At 52.9% G+C, this 21,572-nt stretch overlaps 3 protein-coding genes across 3 annotated transcripts; 1 reads left to right on the top strand and 2 right to left on the bottom strand.

Moving 5' to 3' along the window:
- Positions 1–50: 50 nt before the first annotated feature.
- TTC4 (tetratricopeptide repeat domain 4) lies at positions 51–7,701 on the bottom strand. The gene is made up of 10 exons (XM_074151966.1): positions 7,609–7,701; positions 7,412–7,529; positions 7,103–7,264; positions 6,787–6,864; positions 5,834–5,958; positions 5,466–5,552; positions 4,387–4,601; positions 3,087–3,168; positions 1,914–1,996; positions 51–923 (listed from the first exon to the last, which is right to left on the bottom strand). Exons 1-10 carry the CDS (start codon positions 7,678–7,680, stop codon positions 824–826), a joined length of 1,122 nt encoding a protein of 373 aa, XP_074008067.1. The 5' UTR covers positions 7,681–7,701; the 3' UTR covers positions 51–823.
- A 1,533-nt stretch (positions 7,702–9,234) lies between these two features.
- On the bottom strand, positions 9,235–10,647 carry PARS2 (prolyl-tRNA synthetase 2, mitochondrial). The gene has a single exon (XM_074152546.1). It carries the CDS (start codon positions 10,645–10,647, stop codon positions 9,235–9,237), a length of 1,413 nt encoding a protein of 470 aa, XP_074008647.1.
- Positions 10,648–15,039: 4,392 nt separating this feature from the next.
- On the top strand, positions 15,040–19,961 carry CIMAP2 (ciliary microtubule associated protein 2). Its single transcript, XM_074151819.1, has 10 exons — positions 15,040–15,078; positions 15,429–15,524; positions 15,634–15,750; positions 15,945–16,082; positions 16,172–16,312; positions 16,623–16,787; positions 16,971–17,099; positions 18,036–18,068; positions 18,665–18,795; positions 19,865–19,961. Exons 1-10 carry the CDS (start codon positions 15,040–15,042, stop codon positions 19,959–19,961), a joined length of 1,086 nt encoding a protein of 361 aa, XP_074007920.1.
- Positions 19,962–21,572: the final 1,611 nt, after the last annotated feature.

Below are 21,572 nucleotides of genomic sequence, written 5' to 3' on the forward strand. Positions count from 1 at the left end.
TAAAACTGCAGTGTGTTTCTGCAGTCACAGAGATTGCAGAAGAAACGGGAGATTTAGAATTACCTTTAATTAAATGCTGAAAGTGCAGAAGACCCTGTACATTGGCTTTACCAGTTCGTGTAATGGATAAGGTTACGTTTAGATTTAGAATCGCTGTTTGTCATTCTCTTGTAGTATTTCACTGGAGGAGAATTATCGTCTCATTTATAAAGCAGAAATCAGTCTACTTAAAATAGACATGTTTATTTCCAGGTTCTATGGGACAATCAGTAAGGTAGCAAAAGGGGTCGATAAAACACAGCGCTCCCAAGGAAAGAGCTCTGCTTGAGCCTGGCCAGCAGCAGAGCCGGGCGGTGAGAAACCAGCAGCCGCTCAAACGGCAGGCGGGAACCTGACTGCATCCATCCCGCTGCAGCGGGGAGGTACGGCCCCAGAGCGCTGCCGTTAAACCCCAGCAACTACAGCCCTCCTCCAAGGAAACCGGTGATTTTTTTTCACAGGTAGGCAAGCGCTTTCCCAGCTGCGGCTGCTGCTTCAGCTGCAGCCAGCCTTTGGCACTGCTTCAGGTTTATTTCAAAACCACACACGGCCTATCACAGAGGAGACCTTCTGCAAACCAGCTGGATTTCTTTTTAAACAAATAATCCCCTCTTGTAAGCCCTTCGCTCTCCCGTGCCGCTTTCCTGGAAGTTTCCTTGCGTGCCAAGCTTAAGCTCCCCCCCGGAGCGCGCAAGGTGTTTTTGTTGAAGAAGTTTGCCATCTGTAGCTGGGGTAACAAACAGCAGCCTCTCACACAGGATCCCTCTGCTTTCATTCTCGCTCGTTACAGTTGATGCAGCTTCTTGCCAGAGAAGTACTTCTTGGAGAAAGGAGAACGCTTTACAAACGCCAAAACCGTTGGAGTCCCGGCCTTTACAAAATACCTGCAAAGATTAAAAGGAGTCCTTCGGCTTCCTTGTAGCTGGCCAAGCGTCATGCAAAGCCAGTGGCTTCCGCCCGGCTCAGTAAAGACCAACATCCCCGAGGCCAATGACGAGCTTTTTTGCTGATTAGCAGAGCCTTTCGTAGCCGGGGCGACACACATCCGAGGAGGAGCGTTTTATGAATCAACTCCTCTCCCAACAGCTACTTCTGATTAAAACAGCTGTTACTCTCCCTCTGGAAGGAAGTTTCTTTTGTGATGAACTGCCCTTATAGCCCGAAACCTGAGGGTTTTTATGCAGGCTGCTGAATTTTACAGAGTGACAGGTCAGACGCTGCCCGCACCAGTGGACCTAGAGTTCTGCTCCCACTGGGACAGCCCCGGCCACCAGCGCTCCGCAGCAGGCCTTCTCCAGCCAGCTACAAGACAGTGCAAGTTAACAGCACGGGCTTCACAGTGATTTTTGGGCTTCACAAACAGCAAATTCTTCTCTCTCAATAACTGCACAACACTTTAAAGTCAGTTTCGGAGTGAAACTGTGCTGCATGCTGTGCTGGGGGCCACTCACGCAGCATCATGAACAGTGAGAGCATTGTTAACCTTCAACATGCTCTCTTTATGTGCTGCTTTTTTTTTTTCTTTTTCTTTTTCTTTTTTTTTTTAAAGTAGCTCTGCGTAGGCGGGATCTGAAACAGCCCTTTTGTGCTGCTGCTTGTGTGCAGCCCAACTCCACCCAGTCCTGGAAAGAGTCATCAATCATTATTTTTTTTAGGGAAAAAAAATATATAAGTCACTAGAATCAGGCACAAAATCCATGCAGTCCCACTGCTTTACACCTTCAAGAGTTAGGACTATTAAATCAGAGAAGAGTTAGGACAACCAAAGTCCGAGAGTTAGGACTATTAAATCAGAGAGCAAACCGCATTTAAAGCCCAAAGCTCATACTTTCTCCCTTCGTGCTCTCTCTGGACACGAAGAGGTACGGCCTCACCTTTGGTGCTGCAGCACTTGTAGCAACGTGTGTTCTGGGTTCAGCTCGTACATTTCTGCTCTTTCTTCGTCTTCAAAATAGAGCTGAAAAAAAATAGAAGGGTTATTAAATATTTAAGATACATGAAGGCAAACTACTAAGCTGTTAAAAGTCCACTATATATCAACTGGAGGTTTATCAAACCTCTGTGGCTGGAAGCGACATTGTCGATGATAACTTCAGAAACAGTTTTGTGTAAATTCCAATTCTTCCCCGTATAAACCAGTTCAGCTTCTCATGGCAGTGGCAGCAGGAAGGCAAAATACACTGGCTGTTCCTGTGCTTTATTACAGAGAAGCAATCCAAATCGACAGGCTGCTTTTTTTAACAGGTGAAATGCAGCAACGGTATGAGCTAAACTGAGTAGGTTCAGAGATATTTGAACAAAACAGAGTAGATTTGTTAGATTCGAATGCAGCAGCTGTGCCTTAGACTGTACACAGAGCTACAATCCCAGTATTTAACCTGGAAAAGTACACAGCCGCTGTCCTTTTGGACCTGTCTGCTCACTGCACCAAGGGCTGCGCTGTTGCCTGGCACATGTGACACTGAAGTGGAAAACTGAACATGAAACAGCTGTATGTATCTTTCTATGTACAATTTCTGAAAAATCCTCCAAACCTGCCGTAGCCACAACCAACTCCCATCTCGCACGTGCTAAAGTCTCATTAGACAGATACTGTCTTGATGGGATTAAGTGTTTAAGCACCACCGGTTAGAGCTGAAAATAACCTTTCTTTTTAAAAAAAATATTTTCTCATTTGTATTGAGCAACTTCCCAACAACGCAGTTAAAAAAACAGCAGCCTACCAGCTTGATGGCCTAAATCTTAATGGAAATGTAAGCAATACCTACAAATACCTCCTGTCAAATACAACGTAAGTGGAAGACAAAAGAAATTCCATTTTAATTAATGAATTCTGTGTCCATGTCAGCACATCTGGAAAACGTTTGAGTTAATAAACAAGTGTAGCTCTCCAAATCCTTGTTTCACATCTGTGTATGGTAAACAGGTAATGCTTTCATACACTCCAAGCTGCTCAATCTCACTCCAGCAACGAAAAAAAAAACCAAATACCCAAACCAAAACACAACACAACAACCCTGAAAGAGAAGGAAAATCAAACTTCTCACCTCAATATTGCCAGGAAGGTATTTTTGTTCTAAATCCCAGGGAGGTAACTCAGCAAACATCACCATTAAATGATCAATAAACCTAAAAGCCAAAACACACTTGGTTGGCTTAGATGAAACGTTCAGCTTCTGTAATTTGCACAGCTGCATTTGATTGATGGTAAAAATACATTAGCAAATTAGACAATAGACTTGAAAGTACGTTTAGATCACTAATAATTCCTTCCCTTCAAACTCCCTGCTTCCCCAAGGAGACCAAGGCCCGGTTGTAACTCATGCTATTGGTTTCAAACTTGAGCAGCGCAACAACAAATTATTTTTAACTTTTCATTTTCACACCGAAGAATATGTCAAAATAAACACCCTCCATTTCATCTAAAATTGATTTTCTTTCTACACGGTCCCACCAGCACCACGCTTCATCAGATCAGAGCGCTCAGAATATGCTTTTGTGTCAGAGGCTGATTTATTTTCGTACTGCAAGAGTGATGGTGGCCAATGTGTTCCAAGAGCCCATTTTCATTTCTTTCGGTCATGAAAAGGTGTAGTAAACGCTACCGTGTAAGAACCACAACTTTACTAATCTGCTTGCACTGTAATTTTAAGTCCTAAACTTATTAGTACATCTGAGGAACAGGTATCTCACCACAAAAAAAAAAAAAAAAAAAAAAAATTACAAATTCCAAGTTTGTTGTTTAACTTTGCAAGATCAGAAACTGAAGGTACCATCAAGAGAAGCGGAATTCCCACCTTGACAGTCACTTGCTTATAGTGTGAAAGGTCTGTAGCACTTCAGCCTTCAGCCAGGCCTGCTGTAAGCCCTCATGAAAACTATGGGGTCACTGGTGGTTATGAGAGGTTCCTTCTGGAAGCTTTTTAGAATTTTTAAGTTTAATCCTCTTTCCGAGACCCCATATTTGGTGGGCTTTGAAACAGCACCTTAACGAAACTCTAAAATCCATGCATGAGGATGTGTCACTGGTGTTACTGGCCACTGGTCTGAGCCTTCACTGCAATTCCCTCTAATCACACTGGCTAAATATGACGTATTTGTCTGTGCTATAGTTTATGTAACGTTGAGATTTTGGCCCTCGTATTTTAAAGCGTAAATCACAGAATAATTCAGGTTGGAAAGGACCTCAGGACATCGCTTAGTGCAACCTCCTGCTCAAAAGCAGGGTCAGATAGGAGATTAGAAATCTGGAATTATTTCATGATCATGGCAGCTTTTCACTTGCTGCCTGTTCTCGTCTACTCAAACATCTCCTTTATGCAGGAACACTGCTGACCCTGCATTTACCTGGAGTTCTCATGAAAAGCCGCAATGAAGTCTGTTTGCTCGTGCTCAGGGTACAGGAAGAGGACAGGCCAGTGTAGGTTGCCATCGGCATCTAAGTGCACCTTTGCCCCCGTGGCGTTGTCAGAGTGGAACCCGTCTATGGATAACTCAGCCAGGCCGTCTGATATTTCCTCTTCTTCATTTGAAGGCTCAATAACCAGCTTGATATTTCTTTCCTTGAGGGGAGGAAGGAAAAAAACCAAAAAACCCAACCAAAAACCAAACAGGTATGGTGGGAAGAATAAGAGCAAAAAATTAGCAGTCAGTAAAAAGACACATTGTGTCATTCTTACTAACGAGTCAGCTCTTAAACATGCCATCAAAAGCCTTCCTACAGTATCAGACTCAGGTGACCGGTCTTCCCAGCAGAATCCAGAACCTCAGCCAGACACCCAGACTCCTCATAAAACGCATGAGGAGAGGTGGGAGTCCAGAGGAGTTCACACGCTGAGAGAAAAGCCTGAGAAAACGTGGGGGATGGGATGCATCTGAAATCCTGTTCTTCGGGACCTAGCGGGCATAACTTCAGGGTGCAACGACATGCACGAGCTCCTGAGAACATCCACTCCTTCCAAGAACTAAAGAAAGCTCACTCTCTCTCTTTAGAAAGACAGCTGCAGAAGAGGAGATCAGATTTTACATAACAGCCCAAAATATTTTAACATAGATCAATCATCTGCAGAGGAAGGGAAGGATGGATTCTATCCTCCACCCTACTGGTTATCTTCCACCCTTCTACGGAATTAATGTCCATTAGCAGCAAACAAAGCAAGGGTAATTGGGCCAGTGCGATGCTACAGCTCAGCAGCAAGAGCACTCTCTTGGATGCCGGGTCTACCTCCTAACACCGGGTTTGTGTTTCCCATTAGTTGTTACCTGAAATATGGAAACCTGGGAGGTGGGGCTAGAGCCAAGCAAATAAGGAGTATCATGGTTTTAACTCAACTTTTTGTCTCTAGTCCTCAAAAGCCTGCATGTGAGAACAACCTCTCAGAGACAACCAAGAGAGCTCTTAAAACCAAACTCCGTCACTGACCCACCTTTATCGCTGCAAGCAAAATTTCCTTTTGACACTGCTCTTTCTTCTGCATCACCTTTGCTTTCCTTGCATCCCGCTCCTCGGCTCGCTACATGTAAGAAAAGGTCACACACAGCAAGTCAATGCCCATCACCGCCCTACCCTGCCAACGGGTGGAGAAATCAGTTCAGATCTCCAGAAGGGTTCCCTCCAGCTCTCTCCCCTGCACATGTCAACACACGCTACGTGGAACCACCACTCGATTCTGTTTGGGGATATAACACCCAGAACCTTGCAGAGAGCACTCTTCAACCAAGGATCCCAAAGTGCTTCTTGACACAAAGCAGGCGACAAGCATTGTAGATGCTTGTAGACTACCTTAATATTTACCTTTAATTTGTCAGCTTTAGCTCTCATTTCCACAAGCTTTTTCTCTTTTGAATCTATTCGCAAGCCCTCCTCACACCATGCTATCGCTTCAGAGAAATTCTTTAGCTCCATGTGACAGAGAGCTCCTGGAAGGATTAAGATTTTTAAGTTTCTAGTATGGGAGTCAGAATACAACTGCTACACAAAGTGGTGGTTGTAAAGACAGCATTAGCCCTAGTGCTTTCAGGAGGAGTACGCAGCAGCACACACTGTTGTCTGGCAGGGTCATATTCAATAAACTGTAGACTCCCAGCACATCAGCTGAGGAGAAAATCTAAAATATTTCAGCAGTTCCTGTATCTTTTGCTCACCTAGCCACAGAAATCAACAGAATGATGTTAAAAGTGTCTGTTACAAGCACGATTTTTAGCACTGTAATTAAGTATTTGTCTCATAAGGAAAAAATTAAAGTGGCCATTTCCATGGAGTGGGAAAGGCTGTGGGGGACAAAAACCCCAAACCCCAAAAAACTAGTATTGTGGAAAACAGCACAAGTTACGCTGTGCTCTACAGAAACAGGTCCAAAGCCTCTTTGACAGATATAGAAGCTGAAGAGCAACGAGCAAAAAGACAATGTTTTGACTGAAAAGCCAAAGCAAAACGTAGAGCTCTGTTTTGGGGATAAACAGCAATAACAAAAGAAAAGAAGAGATCTGGTACAGTAACTGCTTTAACTTCCTGAAATGAATGAGGTCCTGAAATAAAGTACAAATGCACACTCAACAATCATTTCAGGTTTAGAAACACTGTTATTTAACACATAGACACATTCAGCGAAACAAAGCAACATCCAACAACAGTCTGTTCCTGGGCTTGTAACAATAACAGCATAATAAGCAAAAATAACATGTGCAAAGCTGTTTTGAAGGGATGTTCCTTGCGCTCCACGTGGTAACACCTGCTTTAACTCTTACCTCTTATGATTGCTTTGAGATGGGTGGGCTTTAGCTTTTTCGCTTGGAGGGCATCATTGAGAGCAGAACGGTAGTTACCTGCAAAGCGAGCGACACTGCTCAGAACCTTCCATTTATATTGAAAATCCAACCAGATCCGAAGGTGACAAAATAGCTTATGTGGAGACTGCAATTCACTGTTTCTACAGTCACTGTGAGGCGAGCGGAGGAAGAAAGAGCAAACTAAGAGGAAGGACCGAAAGGAGAGGAATGCCTCAGACAGGTGACAGCCCCGTTCCCAGCCCTGTCTGAGGAAGAACAGTGCACGTCTCCTTACCCAGGTAAAACTGTGCAGCCCCTCGGTTTGTGTGCAGCACGGCATTCAGCTCTGTGTCCTCACATTTCTTCTTCAGCCCCTCGGTGTAGGCAACGACAGCTCTCCTGTAGTCCTTCTCCCTGAAGTACTCGTTCCCTTCGTTTTTGTACATCTTGGCCAGCTCTGCAGGGGATGGAATGGGGGAGGACAGGGCCTGAGCTGGGGGTGCCGCTCCGCAGCGCCTCAGGGGCGCCCCAAGCTCTCTCCCCCAGCCGGGCAGACCCCCCTCCCGAGCCCGGCATACCGCCCCCCCGTGCCCCGGCTGCCCACCTGCGGGGCCCTGCTCCTCGTCGAAGAGGAGGGACTGCAGACAGGCCAGGTCGGGCTGCCGCTCCGCGTCGATCTCGGCCGGGCACCGCTTCATGAACATGGGGATGGCCTCCAGCTCCTGCGGGCGGACACACACCGACCCTCAGCCCTGCCCGGCCCGGCCCGGCCCGACCCCCTCCCCGGCCCCGCCGCCTCACCTCCTCCCAGGTGTCGGGGTGGAGAGCGCCCCGGTACCGCGCCGCACCGCCGCCCGGCCCGTCCTCCGCCATGCTGCCGCTCCGCACCGCCCCGCGCCTTCCGACCGACCGCCCACCGCCTCAGGCCCGGCCCCAACCCCAGCCCCGGCGCCTCAGGCCCGGCCCCGGCGCCCTCAGGCCCGGCCCCAGCCCCGGCCCGGCCCAGCACCTCAGGCCCGGCTCCAGCCCCGGCCCCATCGCCTCAGGCCCGGCCCCAGCCCCGGCCCGGCCCAGCACCTCAGGCCCGGCTCCAGCCCCGGCCCCATCGCCTCAGGCCCGGCCCCAGCCCCGTGTGCCCAGCCCCGGGCTCCGGCGCCTCAGGCCCGGCCTAGCGTCCCCAGGCCCGGCTCCATCGCCTCAGGCCCGGCCTCAGCACCCTCGGCCCCGGCGTCCCTGAGCCCTCAGGCCCTTCCCCAAGCCCGTCCCCAGCGCCCTCAGGCCTGGCCCCATTCCCTCAGCCCTGGCCCCAGTATCCCCGGTCCCGGTCCCGAGCCCACAGGCCAGCTTTCAGCAGCAGGTTTAGGTTTAGGTGGCATCTCCCACGGGGATGGCAGGTGGAGCTGATCCTGTCTGGGACAAGGAGAAGGTGGCCCAGGTGACCTCCTCAGGTGCGGGAACACACGGGTCTACCAAAACCCTACATGACAGTGGCACTGCTGCGGCTCATGGTCTCCAGATCTCAGACCCAGAAGCTGCGGTACGGGGAGAGGGGAGTCTCAGGGGACAATGGCACCCATCAGTGCCGCTGGGATGGCAGCACGGCATCACCCTGCGGGATAGGGTCCCTTACAGCCTAAAAACAACAAGGCAGCCTGGACGTTTTTACCCCTTGGCTTTGCAGGTCCTCAAATTTCACATTTCCTTGTTGTTTTTTTTTTTGGCAAAGATTTTCTACCGCTCTGAGGTTGCATCCCCAAAACCACATTGTCACCACCCAAGCCTGGCAGATCCAGGCGCCTCACCAGCCGGACTGATCCGCAGGACTGGGACACGGGTGCTGGACACCATCCCTCACTTCAATCCCTGCAGATTTGCAGCGCTGTGGCATTTTCAAGGCAAACAAGGCTCTAGGGTTCACCATCTTGCTTTAATTAAGATTTGCCTCCACCTTCACGGAACCTGGGAGTCTCCACAGAGAAGGTGCCAAGGGAGGAAAGGTGCCTTCCTTTCTCTCCCTCTTAAAATCCCTCATGCTGGCAACTCAGCACCCGAGAAGGGCGAGGGAAGGCTCTCCTCTCCCCGCTCCTACAGCCCCAGCTGTGTGGGCTCGGTTGAGGCTATTGCTAGCCTGTCTGCCATGGCTGGGCAGCGAGGGGCTGGCCCTGTCAGTACTCCCACAGCCGTACAAGTCTATACATGCTGGTAAAATCAGCCTGTAGCCAGAGGGAGAAACACCCCTGGTCCCACAGCAGAACGTGGGCTGATCCCAGATGAACCCCAGCACCACTGCAAGACACCGAGGCCAGTTCTGAAGTGAGCTGGATTCTGCTCCACTCATCCAGGGCCATTGCCGACAACCTGCATGTCCCGGGGCTGTTCATATAAACTCAGTGCAGCAAAGAGGAGAGATTCAGAGACGGGGGGAGTTTAAGGGACTTGCACTTTACTCATCAGCTCAATGACACCTTCCTTGGTGAGGAACAAAACCTCGCCGGCGTTCTGATGCCAAACCTCGAAGACCGGGGGGTCCTCGCAAACCCTCTTCCCGGCGATGACCACGTAGGGGTAACCCAGTTTGTTGGCGTCCTTTAGCCTTTTGCCGATGGTCATCTGCGTCCTGTCATCCAGCACCGAGTCACGGGCGAGGTGGGGCAGCGCTTCGGCAAGGTCGTCGTACGCCCGCTCCAGCAGCGCCGCTCCTTCCTCCTCCTCCTTGCTGCCTCTCTTGGGGGGGATGAAGCAGAGCTGGTAGGGCGCGATGAGGCTCGGCCACCGGATGCTGTCTTCCGTAGACAGCACCTCGATGGAGGCCGCCAGGATGCGAGTGACCCCCAGGCCGTAGCAACCCATTTCTGCCAGCTGGGGTTTGTTCTCAGGGGACAAGAAGACGGTGTTGGAGACAGAGGAGTACTTGGTCCCCAGATAAAACGTGTGCCCCACTTCAATTCCCTTAGTCTGGGTGAGCTTTTCCCCACAGGTGGGGCAAGATGTTTGTTCCCCGTTTAGTGTTTCCACGTTGGCTGCAAAATGTCCTTCAGGGCACAGCACCAGCCTGTCCTCGCCGATGTCTGCCGGGAGCTGGAACTCGTGGGACATGGTGCCACCGATGCTGCCCGTGGCCGCCCGCACTTTGACGAAGGGAAGGCCCAGCCGGTTGAAGAGGCTGCAGTAGGCGCCGCACACCAGGTCATAGGTCTGCCGAGCCGCCTCTTCGGAGGCATCAAAGGTGTACATGTCCTTCATGTAAAACTCCCGGCTGCGCAGCAAGCCAAAGCGGGGCTTGGGCTCATCCCGAAACTTCCTGGTTACCTGGTAAAGGCGTAGCGGGAGCTGCTTGTAGGATAGGTTGCTGTGAGCGGCCACCAGCTCCGTCACCGCCTCCTCGTGCGTGGGGCCCAGGCAGTAGCCCTTGCCATGCCGGTCGGCCAGCCGGAAAAGCTCTGGCCCCATCCGCTCCCAGCGACCGCTGGCTCGCCACAGCTCCGCCGAGCTCAGGCTGGGCATGTTCAGCTTCTGCCCTCCCACGGCCTGCATCTCCTCATCCATCACCTTGACGAGCTTCTCCATGGCACGGACGGCGGGCGGCAGGTAGTAGTAGCAGCCGGGGCTGGCGGGGTGGATCAGCCCCCCTTGCAGCATCAGCTTCTGGCTGCGGCAGAGGGGCTCCCCGGCCCTGCCCTCCCACCCCCCCTCGCTGCCCACCTGCAGGTTGAGGGGCTGGAAGAGCTGCGAGAGCAGCAGCCGCCTGGCCCTGCCCGGGCCGCCGGGGCGGGGCCCGCAGCTGCGCCGCCGGGCGCCCAGCGCCGGGAGCCGCCGCCATCCCCTCAGCAGGCCCGCCATGGCGGCGCCGCCCTCACACCTCCCCGCCGCCAGGGCCGCGCGCCCCCCGCCGCCACAGCCAATGGGGAACCACAGCCTTCTATCACGTGGAGGGGAACGGCGCCCGCCGCCGGCCGGAAGCCGGAAGTTGTCGGGGGAGGAAGGGGGGGGGGGGAGGCCGGGACTCTATGGTTCCGCCGGCATGGCGGTGGCGGGGTGCCGAGCGCCACCTGCCGGGCAGACAGGGCGGCTGCAGAAGGAGTCCGCCAACGCGCCGCCGGGCTGGGGCTGGGGACACGGCACGGGGCGGGGGACGGGACGGGGACGACTGGGACACTCCGGGCTCTCTGCCGCCTGCCCAGGACGGGAGCTGGAGGCTCGGAGGGAGCTCAGGAGGCAGCCAGCCACGGGCAGATGATGGCGGTGGGTGGCCACCAGTGCCGGGGCGGCGGGGCGACAAGGGGGCTCTTACAGGGCTAACGCCACAAGGGAGGACACGGAGATGATCAGAGGCTGGAGCCGCTCTGCAGTGGGGACAGGCTGAGGGAGCTGGGGATGTTCTGCTTGGAGAAGAGAAGGTTCCGGGGAGACTTTTATAGCCCCTTCCAGTCCCTGAAGGGGGTGCAGGAGAGACGGGAGGGGGCTTTTTACAAGGGCATGTAGCGATAGGACAAGGGGTAATGGCTCCAAACTGGAAGAGGGGAGATTTAGATTAGATCTCAGGGAGAAATCTTTCACTCTGAGGGCGGTGAGACACTGGAACAGGTTGCCCAGGGAAGCTGTGGATGCCCCATCCCTGGAGGTGTTCAAGGCCAGGCTGGATGGAGCTTTGAGCAACCTGGTCTAGTGGGAGGTGTCCCTGCCCATGGCAGGGGTTTGGAACTCGATGATCTCTAAGGTCCCTTCCAACCCAAACCATTCTGTTGATTCTATGATTTATCTATTACTTTCTTAATTAACAAGGTTTTACAAAACTGATGGTGCGGACAGCTCGCAAGAGAGACAGCCCCTCTGCAGAACCTGCTGCCTCCCCCACAACGCGGAGGGACAGTGACAGCACCTTCACTGTCCCAAACAGCAGCTTCACCAACTCCGTCCTCCCCTGGGCGACCATGGCTTTGCCGAGCTGGATCACCTCTGGTGCGCGGTTGTGGCATAGCACCCTCACCTTCTGCTGCAGGTGCTGGTGGGGGACCCCAGTCTCCAAAGCGTGACCCCATGGTTAGCAGTACCAGGAAAGGTGGTGCATGCCCCTGAGATGCTGCTCATCCTGTTGGCCTTGGCTGTAAATTTGGTTCCTGGCGATCACGGGGTCCTTGAAGGCAACTAGCCCATCCTCTGCCCCTTCCAGGCTCAGGCACAGGGGCAGCATGTCCTAACGTGTCCAGAGGTTGAACCACTTGGCTGTAGGAGTGTGTCTGAAGAAGGGCTGAGAAATCAAAAGCCCATTTTTCTTAGGTCTTTTCAGCTTTCTCCAGTCAAACCTGGTAGACAGACACCGCCCGGCGTCCAGCGACCACCTCCCCACTGCACTTTTCAGCCTCCTGCCTCGAGCTCAAAGGAAGTTAAACGTCTCTGAAGAGCGGTTGTAGGCAGATGTTGAAGTACTCCACCAGAGGAGGAGATTTCCCTTCACTGAGCCTCATGTTATGAGGAGTTAAATAATCCTGTTTAAATATAAGGAAGTAAGAACGAGTCCTTATCTTATTTAAAAATGGGATTTGAAGAAATCACCATGATTCTTCTATGATGAGAAATACTCACTAACTTGCAGTCTTGTTTACAGGAGGCTGGAAATGGGCAAAATCAAGGGATTAAAGGACTCGTGAGTGATTTAGGAGCATTTAAGTCCTTAAATAGTGGAGCCAGTTCTGCGAGGTGATGCAGCACCTTGTAAAACGTTGCCCAGAGGGACCTGGGGAAGTCCCTCGGCAGCTCAGCGCCAGAGTCAGGATTTCCGGGCTGCCAGGGGACAACTTGGCTCCCAGACCTGGCCTTCACCGGTTTCATCAGGCAATTACTTCCCCCTACGTGTTTCTCACTGTAATTAAGCGAGCGATGCAAAAGCCGCCTGGGAGAGGCGCTGTGGTTGTCTCGGAGGCTGGAGGAGCAGGACAGGCTGAGAGAGCTGGGGTTGTTCAGCCTGGAGAAGACAAGGCTCCAGGGAGACCTCATAGCAGCCTTCCAATATCTGAAGGGAGGCTACAGGAGAGCCAGAGGGGGACTCTTTGTCAGGAAATGTAGTGACAGGACAAGGGGTAATGGTTTTAAATTGGAAGAGGGGAGATTTAGATTAGATATTAGGAGGAAATTCTTTCCTGTGAGGGTAGTGAAGCACTGGAACAGATTGCCCAGAGAAGTTGTGGATGCCCCATCCCTGGAAGTGTTCAAGGCCAGGCTGGATGGGGCTTTGAGCAACCTGGTCTAGTGGGAGGTGTCCCTGCCCATGGCAGGGGGGTTGGAACTCGATGATCTTTAAGGTCCCTTCCAACTCTAACCATTCTATGATTCTGTGACAGGTCCCCATGAGAAGGGGACCTACCTGTGCCCAGGTACAGCACATCTGCCAGTTGAGCTGTGGGTCCTGCAGGACCTCCAGTGCCGTATTGCACATCCCTTTGGCCATCTCCTGCTTGCCCAGGAAGTGGAAGATATTCTCTGGGCATTTCGGGATGGAAGGGTTGTCTTTCACCGTTTCCATCGCCCGTTTGAGCCACAGAAGCGGAGCACGTTTCCGTCAGTGACTTATTGCCTGCTGTGCTGATCAAAGGGACAAAACCATCTTGGATTGATTGGCCGGGGCGGTGTTTTAACCGGGAGGGTTTAAGGCCGTACAAGAGACACGGTCTGTGGGGAAAGCCGATATCTCTTATTAAATCATCAGACAGGACTGAACGTGGGGCTAAGCTCGGGGGTTATGTGCCTGAAAGCATGTCTGTGCTCCTTATTTTTTCCAGCTGTGCTGGGGGAATGTAATAAAGGTACTGCTGTCCCTGCAGCCTTTCACCGAGCTGCTCGCCTGCTGCTTTGCCAGGGGCTGATTTATGCCATTGGGGCCAACATCGTGGCCTGGGAGGGGGGTGCTCTGTACGTGGGAGGATGGAGGGTCTCGGCTCCTGTCTGGAGCCTCCGGGAGATTTCCAGGAGGAAAAGCACTGAGGAAGGGGGGGGAAGGTGAACAAAGGACCTGAATCAGTCCCTGGCGCAGCAGTGCTGGGTACAGCACCTTGCCAGAGCAATCGAGGGAGTCAATCTTGGAGAAGCCACAGTCCTGTTTTCCCCTGAGGGTGGTGGAAAATGTTGCTTTCCTTTCCAGCAGCATCTCCAGGTAGCACCAGGCCAGGGTCGGGGAAGAGAAGTCAGGACAGGTGGGAGGCCAAGTTATTCAGCGGCTGAACCTATCTCCATCCCGGGGAGGATTTGCAGTTTGGGGGCTCGGCACAGAGAGGTGGCACATCCTGACCCACCCTGGACACGCTCTTACACAGCTTGTAGGGTCTGTGAGCCCACAGCACCGGCTCACACACCAGGTCGATGAGCTTTCCCGAGTACTTTCATGCCCTCCAGTGATGTTACTGTGACTGCACAACTGCAGGACAATGTTTTTGTGCCCAGTGAAGCAGTAGGTGCAGGGCTTATCTTAGGTTTGCTTCTTGGGAAGTTACTGGGGGATGTAAAATTACCACACATCCCCTGCACCCTCAAGTGCCTTCAGACAGCTCCTGCTGAGCAAACAACACTTCTGAAAACAAACAACACTGATAAAAATACAGTAATTAAATCAATCAGAAGAATGCATATCATCATCACAGGTTCAGAGCTACCTTGGATGTAGGCGCACACAGTGCTGGGTGCATTACACCGTGGTGTGTAGGGACTGGAGGTGGGTTTTTACACAAATGGGTTTGGGGTCCCCCTCTTGCTGAAATAATCATAGAATCATAGAACGGTTTGGGTTGGAAGGGACCTTAAAGATCATCAAGTTCCAACCCCCCTGCCATGGGCAGGGACACCTCCCACAAGACCAGGTTGCTCAAAGCCCCATCCAGCCTGGCCTTGAACACCTCCAGGGATGGGGCATCCACAACTTCTGCCCCCCCTGCAGAGATAACAGGCAGGGGTCTCCTCGCTCAGACTCACCAGCGGTCACAGATGCAGCAGATATGGTGCTACAGAGGACACAAGCACCAAAAGCAGCATTTTATTACCCCAAGCCCTGAATATGTTGCTTTAGCCAGGTTGGGAGCCTCCATTGCAACCAGGATCCCTGCCTGGACCCTGCTGTCTGCCAGCCCTGTCTGTTCCTGGAAGGGGATGTTCCCTGGGGAACTTCGATGCTGGCTGCCACGGTGACAGCTGCCATGGTGAGGACTGCTGCCATCCCTACAGCCCTTGGAGACCAGAGCTGCCAGCATGGAGCTGCAGGTGGTCCTCAGGGACATGGGCAGCCAGGTGAGGCCACCAGCCGGGCTTGCCTGGATATGTGGAGAGGGCTGGACTCACCAGTGTAGCTCTCCTCACCTCCCAGGTTGTCTGTGCCAGGTGGGAAGCAGCTTCTTGCACGGGGACATTTTGCACAGGACGGCTGGGACACCCAGATCAGGCTGGGAGCCTGCCAGGGTGGGAAGTGTGGGACGGTGGCTGTTCACGCTGGAGGTCGCTGGTGCCTTCCTGGTGCTCAGCAAACACGGAGTGGGACGTAGAGCAGCAGGTCCCCGTGTCCAGATGCCCTGATCGCATCTCTGTGCCCGGCTGCGGAGTCCTGGTGCTGCTGATGGCAGTGCCCTGTCTCTGCGTTGCAGGAAAAAGCATCAGCCTCTGGTTTGGCCAGGGCAGAGAAGAACTGTCACTTGCCCCATTTCCAGTCCAAGGAGATAATGAAGAGGCGCAAACGCTGGGTAAGAGCTGGGTTTCATCTGCCCCCCTGGGCACATTTGCTGGGGATGAGCTGGTGCGGGCAGCGCTGCCCAGCCCCGTCCTCACCCTCCCCGATCTCTCCTCCCACAGCACGAACGGCTGGGCCCGGGAACGTACAACATCAGGGACTTTCTGCAGGAGACACGGCCCTGCAGCCTCCGGGGGATCTGCGACACGAGGGAGCAGCGGTTCAGAGATGGCCGCAGGGTACGTCACACCCCGACATGGGAGATGCTGGGCAATGGTGCCCGCCGGCTGCGGGACTTGGCTCCAGGCTGACACCTCCAGAGAACAAGCCCTTTGCAAGGGCTAGGAGGTACTGCGGGTGCCATCTCCTCCTGCTGGGCTGGGGACTGTCCCCCTCACCGAGGCTGCCCACGACCACCCCACCTCTCCCACAGGACTGCTTCCCCGGCCCTGGAACCTACGGCCCCCAGGGGAACCCCTACATCCCCCTCCAGGAGAGGGACAAGCGCTACGCCAGCACGCGAGGGGTGATGGACAGCAAGACGGTGAAGTGTGGCCTGCCAGCAGTCCTGGTGAGTCCTTGCCCTGGGGACATGCTGGTGGGGTGGGCCTGTCCCCCCGCTGAGCACAGCCCCTGACGCCTTTACCCCCATACCTGCAGGGCAGCGGCCTGGGACCCGGCACCTACCACCTGTGGAGCAGCATCAACGAGGGGCTGCGGCGGGCGATGGACTCCAGACCCTGCCAGACCTTCTCGGGGCACAAGTCGAAGCCCACCGTTGGTGGCCATCACGCCTTGGAGGTGCATTGCCCCGGGGTCCCATACCCAGATAGGGTTTCTCAGTGAGCTGTGGCATTGCCACCACATTGCTGCAAGGATGGAGAGCTGCCTTGTGCCAGCTTCTGTCCCGCTTGGATTTTGCTCATTGGCTTCCCTGGAATCCTGGAAAACCACACTGCTTGGGAGCGAGTGGGTTGCAGGCACCGTGCAGGAGAATGGGCTGGTGCCCATGAGCAGTGTCAGGTCTGAGCTCTCATGGCACAAGATGGATGAGGTGGCCTGAGAGACCATCAGCAGCTGAGCCTCTCGCGCCGCTCCCTTGTCTTGGCAGAGGAAAGGCACCAAGCCGAGCACTGGCACTGTGAAGGGTTTCCTGGACGAGCTGATGTTGAGGGAGAACAAGAAGAAAGGCGGCTTCAGCACCCTGCCCAGGAACCCGGGCTGCCCCACGGAGAGGATCTTCTGGGCCACGCTCAGCCAGTGCCCGAGGGAGGCGGTCAGTGGGAGCATTAACACTGGCACTGACTGGTGTCACCGGCATCCCCGGTGGTACAGTGGGTGCCCGCAGTGGGGACTCATGAGGCCCCTGGTGGAATGGATGAGTGGGTGGGTGGCTCTCCAACATTGTGCAGCTCTTTTTATGAGCTAACTGAAGCGTAACAGGTTCCCTTCTGCACAGTGGGCGGTGGGGCCGGGCTCCTACAACCCAAAGCCTGTTGAGAAATCAGCGTACTCCAGCCAACCTCCATTCCGGTCATCTGCCAAGAGATTTGACAGAAGGTCCTACCGCCTCTTTACTGGGAACGAGGTGAGTGAAGGGACAGGGCAGTGAGAGGGGGACGCAGGAACGGCCAGGCTCTGAGCTTCCTCCGTGATCATCCCCAATCCATTCCCAGCACCCCTGGGAAAGGATGAAACTCTTCTGAGCCAAATTCTTTACTGTGAGGGTGGTGAGACACTAGAAGAGGTTGCCCAGAGAAGCTGTGGGTGCCCCATCCCTGGAGGTGTTCAAGACCAGGCTGGATGGAGCTTTGAGCAACCTGGTCTGGTGGGAGGTGTCCCTGCCCATGGCAAGGGGCTTTGAACTCGATGATCTTTAAGGTCCCTTTCAACCTGAACCATTCTATCAAAGGGTGGGGACTTCTCTCCAGCTTTGGCCAGCTTCCTGAGGGGTTGTCCTCTGAACGGAGCAGCACCCCAGCAGAAGTCCCACCTCAGGTGGCTGTCTGTGATAGAAGGGCAGCCTGACCTCAGGAGGTACTTTTCTCTCCCCATTGATTATCAAGGAAACCTGGGCAACTTGGCCAGATACCCATCCTTTAGAGAGATGGGTCCCTCTCTGAGGGCTGTTCTTGCCCAGAAATGTTGCTAAACAATAAATGGTGAATACAGGCCCACGGCCCAACCTCCTGCCAGGTCAAGGGAAGGTGCCCTCTGCACAGAGCAGGATGCTGAGCACCAAGCATGCGCTGCCCCAGGGCAGGTAAGCTGGGCTGGTGCTGAGCAGAGGGGCAGGAGCTCAGTGGAGACCGCTCTATCTCTGCCTGCTCCTCAGGCCTTTGCCCTTTTCAAGAGATGCTCAGACAACCCCTTTCCATTAGTTTTGCTCTGCATCAGCTGCAAGCAAGCGGATGCGCTTCACGGATGAGGGCAGCCGGGTCTGAGTCTTTTTAAGGTGCCAGGAGCTCTTTACATCCTCCCAGAAAGTCATAGTTTGCTGCTTGAAAGCCAGTTTTAGCTCTAGCAGCATCAGCAGCACGTTGCAGAGCCAGTGCAGGTGGGAGCCCTTCCCTTAGTACCTGTTCCTGGAGCTGTATTCATCTTGGCAGCTTCCCCACGGAGAACCAGAACAAAGCCTAAAAGGCTCAAAGCCGACAGGGAAAGCTTTAGTCTGAAATAGTCCACCTTGGCTAGGGATGAGGAGCGGGCTTCCACGAGGCTTCCTCTCCTTTATCCAGCCAGGTGGGGAACAGGCAGCTTGAAAGAGGTCACAGATTAAGACATCTTCATAATTGCTGGGGAACTGGACAGATTAGATTTCAGTGGGGAGGTTGTGACAGGGCAGCCCTTCACTGCAGCTGGCAATAGGGGACTGGTGAGCATCCTCCAGCCCACAGAGCTCATCGGCTTCTTTATGGACCTCTGTGACAAGAGGAGCTGCTGGTGAAGGGGACTGGCTGGGCTAACACCGATTTGTGTATCTCCTCCTCCCTCCCCTGCAATATTGGGCTGGTTTGGTTAAGATAGGCCACATATTATTGTATTTTTCACAACTGAAGGCCTGGCCACATGAAGGCACTACCTGGTTTTGCCCCACTCGCATCCCCTACACTGCCTCTGGATGGGGAAGCACATGAGACCTTCTCCTTCCAGAACCCTGTAGGTGTTGGCCGCTACGACATCACCAAGCATGAAAAATACCCTCCGAAGACGAAATACCAGTCCCTGTACCAGTGTGACACGCAGCGGTACCTGAGCAACTTGAAGCGGGACGCCTACTTGCTGTAAGTCTGAAAAACAAGGGGCTGTAGGTGGTTTCACACTGGCTTACAGGAAAACCATCTTGAGCAGGTCTGGGGAGACTTAAGTGCATATTACTGACACAACAACTGATGTGAGATGGGATGATCATGTAGTTAAAGCACTGGATTGGGACTGAGAAACACTCACCAGCCCCACCACAGGCTCCCTCTGGACAGGGAGGTCCCTGTCACCTCTCCCCACCCAGGAGAGCAAGGAGACCTTCGTGCTTTCCTGCTGTGGAGGGGCAGTGGGAGGGTTAAAGAACTGCTGGCTCTCAAGGCACTTCATAGACGCCAAGGTGGCTGCTGTATCTTGAGAAATGCAGTTTGCCTGCGGCGGAGGTGTAGGCAAATAGTTTCCATCAAGTTTGAGGCGGCAGCCTGGGAAGGAACGGGGAGGTGGAGGGATAATCAGGCTGCCTGGACTCATTCCCAGTGCCGGCACTGGGCTGCTCGAGGGGCCCCCAGCAAAAATCACCTTCTCTGAAGAAGGCAGATAACAAGGCTCACTTCCACCGCAAAGGGCTTTGAAATCGCCAGCGTGAAAACCTTGTGAAGCAGTTAGGAACTAGGCTAATGAGAGACCGCAGGACAGCTCTCCCCTCTCACCTTTGCTTGTGGCCAAGATTAGCGAACTGCTGCGGTGGCACGACGGGCTGGCAGCTCTGCCAAAGCTCCTTCTTGATCTCCAGAGAGTTGCTAGAAATTGGTCTTGGCCGAATACAACCCGGCAGCTTTCAGCGAGGCAGCCAGAAGTTAGTTAGCTATCCTACGATGGAGAAAGCATAATGAAATCTAGCTTTCAATATTTCAATATTACACCTCCAGTAGTAATAGACAAAGAAACCTGAACAGTGAGCAGGACGTGGAATTCAAACACATCTCCCTGATCAAACAGCACTAGCTCCAAAATCACTTTCCAAGCTACAGCGGTGCTTTCTAGGGAATACCCAGGCTTTTAAGAGCTCTGTTCACCTCCATGCTTGTTAAGGCTAATGAGATTAATCCAGCGAATAATTTGAGCCCACTGAATCGCATCCTCTTTCCGCAGTGAGCGGATCAAGCCTGTTGCTAAAAACAACTGGAGTGATTTGATTTCTGCCCCACGTTGTCCGGATACTTCAGAAGAAATCGCTGCTGTTTTCTAAACGTAAGACGGTGCTGGGAAGCCCAAATCAGTGAGTAAAGGGCCAACGCGCCGGCGGATGAGACGGGGGTAGATGAAAATACAGCGCGCTGGCGCACAAGTCAAAGAGATAGGAAACTGCTCAAGTGTTGTTCTGTGGTAATAAAACACTCCTGGACAATCAGCAGTCTGACTTTTCTGCCGAGCAATTAATTATTTCCACCTTGGCCTTTATAAAAACGACACGCTCGAGAAGAGGATGCCGGGTACCGCGTATCCTCTGGAGGAAGCTTCCCAGGCACACACAGCTCATTCCATATTAAACACTTCCCTTTCAAACAACGCTACTTAAAATAGTTGTACATGCCTGTAATGGGCACGGTGGTGTTGTTACCACAGCTGAAGGCCTCCAGGTCCACCAGTACAACTCAACGGGGAACTAAGTCTGAGAAAGCAGTAGTTCGTTAGAAACTAACGTATTAGGGGGAATTTTGGTGTCATCGCTCCACATTTTGTAGGAGATTAAAACCTAGAGGCAGAGGAGTAAGTGGAGAGAGAGCCATGTCAGTGGTAACAAAGGACAGCTATAAAAATGTACTCTAAATACACTGGTTCACTCAGCATTAACCTTTGTGAAGTCTTGCACTAGTGTTTAGACCAGACTGGAATAATTAAATCTAGGTGTAATTACACGTTAGTTGTGGCTGATTAAGTATGCTAATTAATCTGCAATTATCCTTTGGTGGGGGAGATAATTGAACACAGGTAAAACTACAGTGATTTAAGGAAATGCTGATTATTGTTCTGGAGAGGTGAGCAAAGGAGGAAGGAGGTCTCTGAAGGGCAATGTCAGGTGTGGGTGAGTGTGGGCTACAAAAACGCTGCTGGGGCAACAAAAAGGGGATTGTGAAATGCAGTTTACGTCAGGGCCAGCAGGGAATGTGATTAAAGGAAAGCAAGGTTTTGGCACCTGAACTGCAGTTTCAGCAGGGCTGCGACATTTGGCAGCCTGGATTTCAGCAGAAAGCCTGGGTGCATCTCTCTGGGAAGAGAGGATTGGAAGAGGATGCCCCAGCTGTGACCAAGGGAGGGCAGGAATTTCTCCGGCTGAGCCTACAGAGCTGCTGGGAAGGCATTTCTCAAGGAAATAGAAGATGTGGATGTCACACTCCTCGGGCTGAAGAAGGCACTGGATCTTCATCCTTGCTTCTGTGGCTGATCATTAAAACCAGGAATTAGTTTCATTAGCATAAAGTGAGAAGAATAAGGTAGGTATCCACGTCAGCAGCTATAGCACCTAAACCTAAAATGGGGTTTTGTCCTCCTTGGACAAAACCTCAGAGGGAAAGAATGAGGCAAGGTGGGGGGAAAAAATCAAGGTAATTGGCATCATGAGGCTGTGTGGAGTTAGTGGGGCGTAATTGAAGGGTTAATGCTGAGCTATAAGGTGTTTGTTTTGTATGGGTGTGTCTTGGGGCAGAGATAAGGGCAGACTCACAGACTTCAAAGACATTCCTTCAAAGCTGTTTGCAGCTTTGCTGGGCTCCTCAACTCCAGCCTGAAAATGCCTCTGGTCTCTTACCCAGACAGCAGCTTCTCTCAGTAATCACTGACCGCTTGTAACAATACAAGA

The sequence above is a fragment of the Numenius arquata genome, chromosome 8 (assembly GCF_964106895.1).
Source record: "Numenius arquata chromosome 8, bNumArq3.hap1.1, whole genome shotgun sequence".
Lineage (NCBI taxonomy): Eukaryota > Metazoa > Chordata > Aves > Charadriiformes > Scolopacidae > Numenius > Numenius arquata.